The following is an 8,889-nucleotide window of genomic DNA, read 5'->3' as shown; positions in this document are numbered from 1 at the left end:
TCTGTGACCTTTCAAAACATAACCAATAACCAATGAATAATCAATAATCAAGCTATCTGCATGTCTTTCTCTATGTCAACACACTGCTGTTCTTTTTATTTGCTAGAGCTATAATGTAGTTAAATAGGAAAATATTTTACCTCCTCTCCATTCGGTTGTGATTTTTGCCTGTGAAATTGGAAATAGGAACCATTTTTCATTTTATAATATTAAAGTGTTGCATGTTGATTAAGCCGAATGAAGGTTATGTTGGAAGATATGACTTACTTTTTGTTCTGCCGAATATAAAACAAACACAAGCAGACACTGAATACCAGGAAAAAAACAAAACTCCAAAAGATGGAAAACACGACGAATAATGAAAAGTTGATTAGATTGAGTCTATCAGAAGTATCTAGAAAGAAAGAAAAAGAAATAAAGAATTTCTAATAATGTCTATTCTCCACATGTAGCTTTTTTTTCATCATTGTCATGCTATGACATTTATAAGAGCACTGAAAATGTTAGAGTTAATGCAGTCATTTAATAAATGTCTGTCTTGTCTTCTGTCTCAGTTTAGTTCACAAAGATATACATCAAGTGTCAGCTCACCCTTAGTTTGATTGAAATCCATTGTTATCCATTAATCTGCTGAATTCAAAATGACATCCTACAGAGTAGCACGAGATTAGTAAAAAAAAAAATATTCTGCATTAATGTTTTCCTCTCATAAAAAAATAGTCTAAAATGCATCTGCAGTGTAAATTGATGAAGACTGATATTAAAACTCACCGTCTGGTATCTGCTGCTTTCAGTAGCTGTTAATGCAGTGTGTGAGCGAGTTCTGCACGTCATGTTGCACTGTGGTTGTCTAAACTCACATTTCCTATCAGCAGCCTCACATAGGAAGTCCTCTTTAAAATTTCACACCCTTTCAGAATTTTAATCAGTAAAGCTTTAGAATAAACAAAACAAGACTTGAAAAGAAAATCCATAATGCTAAAACGTAAAAGTAACATCAAAGGGCTTTACTACTAAGTGTCACACCAAAAAAAATGGATTTGTTATAGTTGCAGTGAGCATCTTATCTTTATCATTTAATCAGTTAGCATCAGTATAGTTTTCACCTGTCTGTCCATAATGGCATCTTTACCCATGCAAATTGTTCTCAGACTGCTTTGCTTTGTGTAAGTTTTGTAACAGAAATGTTTTAGTAGAAATACAATAATTCACCAAATGACCACAAGAGATCAGCAAAGAGTCTCAGCTTAACCTTGCAAAATGGACTGGTTTTTTTTATGTTTTTTTTTTTTTTTTTTTTGCAAAAACATGATTTACAGTAAAAATTTAAGTAAAAAAAAAAAAAATAATACAATAATTACATCTATAAAACAAATTGTTTTCTATATAATTTATATGCATATTAATTCATATGAATAGATTTCATGAGCGTAATGCATTTTCTACAAATTTAGAGATGTGGTTTAGTATATCTTATTTTTTTATGAGTTAGATGTGTTTGTGTGTGGGTAATCTGTATATGTAAATTCGCTTGTGTTGGAAAGAATGATTTTTCACGTTGTGATATTAATAAATACTGTCAGACAGACTTGTTGACCACACATGAACTTTTATTGGCTATATCCACAGATTTCAACTGACAGTCTTTTCTGTATAGGTGCGATAAAGGACTACAAGTTAGTCAAAAACAACTTGCTTCGTGTGGATGTGGCCTTCTTGAGTAAATTTATTTTATTTAATTTTTTCACCATGGTATTCAAAGTTCCGTCGCTATGGTTACCTCATTACATAACTGTTAGCTAAGAGTGAAAAAAAATGAAGGAAAAAAAAATAATAATAATTCTTACTTTTGCTGTCACTGAAACGTTTAAATAAACAACTGGAGAGAGTAGGCTGTATAAACTCGGTATGTACAAACAATGTGTGTCTCTTTCAAAAATCATACTTTAGGCTACCATGAAGTTTAGATATTCATTTAATGACAATTATGACAAACCTAATGTCCTTCAAAATTCACTTTCTGGCATATTTCACTATATTTAACACTCAGCTTTCAAAGCCAACAATTAGTTTGTTAAATCATGTCAACATCATGTTTGTATTCAAGTCTGAATCAGCTAAATACATTAAAGCACATCAACTAAAGACATTGTTGAGCATAAGAACAGGTAGAAATAACTCTGTAAGGAAGCAAATGCCATTTTTTACAGTGGTTAAATTTAAACAGTAATTTCTAAAGATTGGTTTCTAAAGATTTGGTTTTACAAGAAGTCAGTATAGTATGCGATACTGTATTCACATTATTTATTTATCACATGCTTCTTATGCAAACGACAAGTATGGAATACTACAAATTCGGTAAAGTATGCAAGTTCAAAAACACACATTCATGAGGGTGCCTGAAAGGGACAATATAATCAACTCAGCACAAGGAGAAAAGCTGTTCTCTCTCATCTCTTTAAGTGTGAGGCGGGGTCTTCTTGGTTATCCTGTCCTTTCCTTTGATGCTGAATTTAACCTCTGTACAAGCTGGGAGGGGGGAGGCTCAACAGGCCTTGCAACCATATCATTACCAATTTGTTTGCGAGCAGGCACTGCTGCTCCCTGGGAGAAAAATACAGGCTTGCTCTGGAAGCAGGAGTCCAGGCTGGAAATAGCACGGAGGCAGGCCAGGTCTCCACCACAAGCATCACCATTAGAGCACAGGGTGGAGACTAGGAAAACATGCCCCTCTGAATGTGGAGGGATGAAGAGAAGTTTCAGAGAGATGGTCACAAGAGGAGTGTCGGACCATATAGAGCTGCGGGACACAACAGGCAAGTGATTCTGAATTGCTTTTAGGATGGTTTGTTTGAAAAAAAAAAAAACTCTTTTAGTCTGTTTTGATCTGTTATTTAGTTACATCCACATAAAGAGTGAGTTATTGCAGATAATGCAATTGTTTCTCATGTTGCAACACAGTGAAGCAGTGTTGTGTCCAATCCAATGTTCATTCGGAGCAGATTTGTAATAAGAACTCATTTCTAATCGAATTATATTTCAGTCTAAATTGATTTGGAGGAAATCAATGCCTTCGTGTTGAGTGATTTGTACAATCCATCATTCTTCTTGTATGCGTCTGTCCTGAAGCTCTATTTGTAAATATTGTAAATGTATGAGATGCACTTTGGGTGTGATGGAGCTGAGATCTTCTCAGACCAGAAAGCTTTCGGATAAATCGGCTCTTGTTTCTGGGTTGAGAAGTCACTGCTGGACTAAGTCCTGATGCTTTTTTCCCTATGTGGCTTTTCTCTAGATGGCAGTTTGCACTTGTGTCAAATATTTTGGCTTTTAAATGGCATGCTTTGCTTTTGTTTAATTGCATTGAGCACTTACAAGAGGATCCGAGGGTGTTTCATATATAGATGAAAGATTTCTAGCCAAAATATTACAGGAAGAGAAAAATCATACCCATACTTTACTTTACCAATTGGGAAACTAAATAGCTTACCAGTTAAATGAAATGATAAATAATACTGAACATTTTGAATGCCCGTTTTTATGTTAAATTTTACATTGTGAATACATGTAGTTTATTGTGTTAGTTTTTACAGAAACTATTGATTTAATGCATGCAATTGAATTTAAGTATTATAACAGTGTTATATCAGAAAGTTAGCCTTTCAAATATAACAGTTTTATCTATTTATTATTTTAAAATATTTTAAAATGTAATTTATTCCTGTGATGCAAAGCTGAGTTTTCAGCATAAGTCTTCAGTGTCACATGATGCTTCAGAAACCAAGATACATTTCTTATTAATATCAATGGTGAAAACTTCTTTGGCATACTCTTGTTTTAATGTGAAGAAGCATGCCAATTATGTATAGCAGATTTGCTTTTAAATGTTTGCCCATGTGCCTGTGCCTGTTAGATGATGTAGCACTTTTAATGGTCATATATGTCTATGTAATGTACTTCATCTAAGGTACTTCTGCTTTAATTTTTCTTTTATAAGACTGTTCCAGCCACGTCATATGAGAGCTGAAAACACTTTCATTATCGCAGCAGAGGAGAGTAACCTACAGTGCCTTACAGAAGAGAGTCTTGGCAAGAAGTGGGTAGTTGTGGGTACTCATGGCATCGTCAGACCACCAAGGAAACAAGGACCCCACAAACACAGATGGGACGCCGTCCCCTGGCACATCTTGCCCCGTCCACAGCCACGCTGCAGAAGAAGCGCAACGCAACGGCTTGAGGAAAGCCCTGGTCAGACATCGAGACTACGTCAAAATTTCTGTACCTGAAGGAAAGGGCAACCGTTTGCCCTCAGAATGGTGGAAGACGTTCATCTCTTTGTTTTATGCCATTTTGAACCTGGTTTTGACCACGTTTATGATCACAGTGGTCCATGAGAGAGTACCACCGAAGGAGAGCAGCCCACCTCTGCCGGACAAGTTCTTTGACTATATAGACCGCGTGCAGTGGGCCTTTACAGTGACTGAGGTCAATGGAATGGTTCTGGTCTCTATATGGTCCATTCAATTGCTCTTTCACAGATACAAGTAAGAGGCATCACTCAACATTATACTGATGATATTGTAGCCTATCTATCAGCTCTCTTAGATTACATTTAATGGTGTGTGGGGTTAAGTTTAAGATGATATAGAGCAGGGGTGAATGCAATAGTCTTAAGGGCAGTTAAAAAAATGTATACTGCTGCATTGAGGAAATCAGTCTAATGAATATCACTCAAGACATTGTATGGCATGTTTCACAAAAATAGTACAAAATTATAGTTGAAAAAGTTGGATGGTCACTTGCAGTATGATCTTTATATGACCAATATTTCGGTTCTGTGTTCTGTTTACCGTATTACCTTACAGTTAAATAAATATATGTGTCCCTTGAGCACAAAACCAGTCTTAAGTCGCTGGGGTCTATTTTTAGCAATAGCTAAAAAAAAAACATTGTATTAGTCAAAATTATTGATTTTTCTTTTATGCCAAAAATCATTAGGATATTAAGTAACGATCATGTTCCATGAAGATATTTAGTAAATTTCCTACCGTAAATATATCAAAACTTCATTTTAGTTAAGTAATATGCTTTGCTAAGAATTCATTTGGACAACTTCAAAATTGATTTTTTTTTCAGGGGTTATTTCTTATTTTTTTCCACCCTCAGATTCCAGATTTTCAAATAGTTGTATCTTAGCCAAATATTGTCCAATCCTAATAAACCATACACCAATGGAAAGCTTATTTATTCAGATTTTTGATGTATAAATCTATAAATCTACATTTAAAAAAAAATTACACTTAAGACACTTAAGTTTTGTGGTCCAGGGTCACACACTAATATATACTGTATATATATATATATATATATATATATATATATATATATATATATATATATATATATATATATATATGTTTATGTGTGTGCGAGTTGTGAAACTCAAATTTCCTATAAATTAGAAATAAATAAGTACATTTTACAAATATTAAATATTGTTCCATAATTTTTTGTAAAACTTTTGTAACTGATTTAAATGTTTGATCTTGTTGAACTGTCAAGTTTTAAAAATGAAATTTTCTAAATTGTAAATGGGATTATTTACTTGTTTTACAAAACCTTTTTTTTTTTACAAGAATAATAATAGATTGAACTAAATGATGGCAAGATGTGTCAAATCTAATATCTAACAGTTCTCATTGCAAAGAACATGTGATTTGTACCCTAGTTATTCTCTATTCATGGATAGAGCATTATAAAAAAGTCTTTGTAAGGCTCAGCATTCTCAACTTAACCCACATCTGTTCAATGATGACAAAAAAAAAAAGTTTCTTTTTTCATTTTTTTCATATAGGGCTATTGTAGCAAGACGATATTTCTTCCTCTTGGGCACATTGTACATGTATAGATGCGTAACCATGTACGTCACCACTCTACCTGTGCCTGGCATGCACATGGTCTGTGCACCAAAGGTAAAGACACAAAATAATTTCAGTCCCTCTTTGTCATTATCACTTCTGGATCTTCTACCAACATAATGTCAGAAAAGCAAAAGCATTTGGCTTTTAAATCTGTAATATCCTCTGCCATGCTCAAGACAAATATTGTAGCTTTTACAAGCCTTGGAATGATATTTCAATTCACAATTCTACTCAACTACTCATCTTTCCTCTTTCACTATCCTCTCGTATCTTCTGTCCTGCATCTGTCATTCAGCTCCACGGAGATTCCCAGGCAATGCTTCAGCGTGTTCTGCAGTTGCTCTCCGGCGGTGGATTATCAATCACCGGATCTCATCTGTTGTGCGGTGACTTCCTCTACAGCGGCCACACTGTCATACTCACGCTCACGTACCTCTTCCTCAAGGAGTGTATGTCACTTTCTCAGACAGCGACATTATGTTAAGACACAAATAAAATGACTTTCTGCTAATTACAGTCTTGAGGTCACTGTAAGCAATTTTAGATTCTGTTTATAGCCATTCAGAAGACACTCTGAATTTTTTTTGGCATGTTCATACAGCAACCCATTATTATTCACAACTTGTCTCTCTCTAGATTCTCCTCGTTCTTTCTGGTGGTACCATCTTCTGTGTTGGTTAACGGCTGCTGTGGGTGTCATCTGTATCCTGGTGGCTCATGAGCACTACAGTGTGGACGTGGTGGTGGCGTATTTCATCACCACCCGACTGTTCTACTGGTATCACACTATGGCTAATCTGCAGGTAATTATATCAGTAATATCAAATAATAGAAATATTCAAATAAGGGTTTTATTAAAGGGATAGTTCACCCCCCCCCCCCCCCCAAAAAAAAGAAAATTCTGTCATTGATTACTTCCAAACCCATAAGACCTTTGTTCATCTTCGAAACACAGATTATATTTGTATATTTTTGTATATTTTTTGATGAAACCCGAGATCTTTCTGACCCTCATCACACTCCTGTGATGTAAAGCTGATTTTTCAGCATCATTACTCCAGTCTTCAGCATCACACAGTCATTAAGAAATCATTCTAATATGCTGATTTGCTGTTTAAAAAAGGTTTATTGTCATTATCAATTTTGAAAACAGTTGCTTAATTCTTTTGTGGAATCCGTTATACTTTTTTTTTCAGGATTCTTTGATGAATAGAATGTTCAAATGCATTTATTTGAAATAGAAAACTTTTATAACATTATAAATGCCTTTATTGTCTCTTTTGATAAATGCATCATTGCTAAATAAAATTACACATTTCCTAAGGAAAAAAATCTTACTGACCCCAAACTTTGGAATGATAGATTGCCTCAAAACTGTGAAACATAAGCTAAAATGCACTAAAACAGCACTTCATGGGGTCTAAAAGTGTTGTTTTTATGTTAAAATGTATCATTGCTTACATATTTTGATATATTTTCATCTTGCATATTGATCTGTTTGACATATACACATCTGAAACCAAGGGAAGCTCTCAGCTCAATTTGCGATTTAGATTCAGGGTGTCATTAAACTCAAGGCACCAAAACGGCACTAAGCCTTTTACAGAGAGTGTTTACATGACTCAGAGCACACTGAGAATATCCCAATCCATTTGGCTGAGCTTTGGAGAAATGACTCCCTGATGATGGTAAAGTGCTGCACAATCGATTGAAGCCGATCTAGATATTTTAAACAAGAAGATTCCTTTCAAACGATCAAAACGCTTCATGTTTCTTTATACTGTTACAAGCAAATTATATCAGAACTGTCATGTCTCAGAAAGGATATTTATGGTGGTTAAAAAGCATCCACAAAATAATAGTAATAAAAAAAAACTGAAAAGCATCGAGAGGTTGGGACTTTGGACTGCTGATACAAATGTCAACAGGTTCGACCCCTGACAGGAGAGATCTCTGCCTCAATCCTGTCTGTCTGGAAGTTACTCCATGGCTTCTGTCCTCAGTGATAACAGTGGTTTTCATGGAATTGAAATGCTTTGGATCTGAAATGTCATCACAATGCAACTAACCAAATTTCCCAGAACTGCTTTTTATCATGCAACTATAGTGCATTTATATCCTGTGCAACACCACTTCTGTTTTCAGAAAACCAGAAGTAGTCAGTCATGTGAACATACATGACATTATTATTATTATTTTTTTTATTATTTGAATTGATTCGTAGAATGAAATTAATTAATATTACGCTATTTTCACCAGACTTTAAAGTGTTCTCCGAACAACTACCTCACTCACACCTGGTGGAACCCCGTGTTTAACTTGTTCGAGAGGAACGTCCAGACCCATGTGCCCTGTTCTTTCTGTTGGCCGATCACATGGCCGCCTGCCTGTCTGAAGAACCCCTGTAAGAAATATTCCATGGTGCAGAGCAGCCGGGAGGAGTGACGTTGTGAACTCATCACGATGCCAAGACCAACATGTGGAAATCATTTGTATTTCGTTTGTGGCTGTCCCAGTGTTTACACCATACAAAAGAACTAAAACTGTTTGGCTATTGTTGCTAATTAGATCTCTAATGACATTGGGCTAAACAGATCAAACTCAATAGTATTTGACAATTCATTGTTGATATTTTTACATTAATTTATATTCAGTCAATGTGGCCATTTAAATAAACACTTTTCTAAGTACTTGAAGGGCCAGCTGAAATTATGTTTGGATAATGAATCACTTTCTGTCAGAAGCGATTTATCAGTTTGTGCAAGCTTCTTAGTCATATTTCCCCTTGTCTGTTTATTAAATTGTCATCTAAAACATGTTTGTCATTTAAAAAGTGTTGTTTAACAGGGTTTCATTAATTGTATACACTATTTGATATTAGAAATACACCCTTTTTTTTTTTTTTTTTTGTAATGATTCATGCCAGCTGTTATTTCAGTTTTATATGTTTATTTTCGGTTTTAAAAAT

General features: G+C 34.7%; 1 protein-coding gene and 1 long non-coding RNA gene across 2 annotated transcripts; one reads left to right on the top strand and one right to left on the bottom strand.

Moving 5' to 3' along the window:
• Nucleotides 1-268: 268 nt before the first annotated feature.
• LOC113044746 (uncharacterized) lies at nt 269-1,229 on the bottom strand. Its single transcript, XR_003275908.1, has 3 exons — nt 772-1,229; nt 592-649; nt 269-394 (listed from the first exon to the last, which is right to left on the bottom strand). It is a non-coding gene; the product is annotated as an uncharacterized LOC113044746 (long non-coding RNA).
• A 2,761-nt stretch (nt 1,230-3,990) lies between these two features.
• LOC113044745 (phosphatidylcholine:ceramide cholinephosphotransferase 2-like) lies at nt 3,991-8,438 on the top strand. Its single transcript, XM_026204922.1, has 5 exons — nt 3,991-4,544; nt 5,855-5,972; nt 6,217-6,370; nt 6,558-6,724; nt 8,181-8,438. Exons 1-5 carry the CDS (start codon nt 4,117-4,119, stop codon nt 8,364-8,366), a joined length of 1,053 nt encoding a protein of 350 aa, XP_026060707.1. The 5' UTR covers nt 3,991-4,116; the 3' UTR covers nt 8,367-8,438.
• The last annotated feature ends 451 nt before the right edge of the window (nt 8,439-8,889 follow it).

The sequence above is a fragment of the Carassius auratus genome, chromosome 26 (genome assembly GCF_003368295.1).
Source record: "Carassius auratus strain Wakin chromosome 26, ASM336829v1, whole genome shotgun sequence".
Classification (NCBI taxonomy): domain Eukaryota; kingdom Metazoa; phylum Chordata; class Actinopteri; order Cypriniformes; family Cyprinidae; genus Carassius; species Carassius auratus.
Note: the sequence above shows the minus strand (reverse complement) of the source record. Positions and strands in the feature narration are given on the sequence as shown.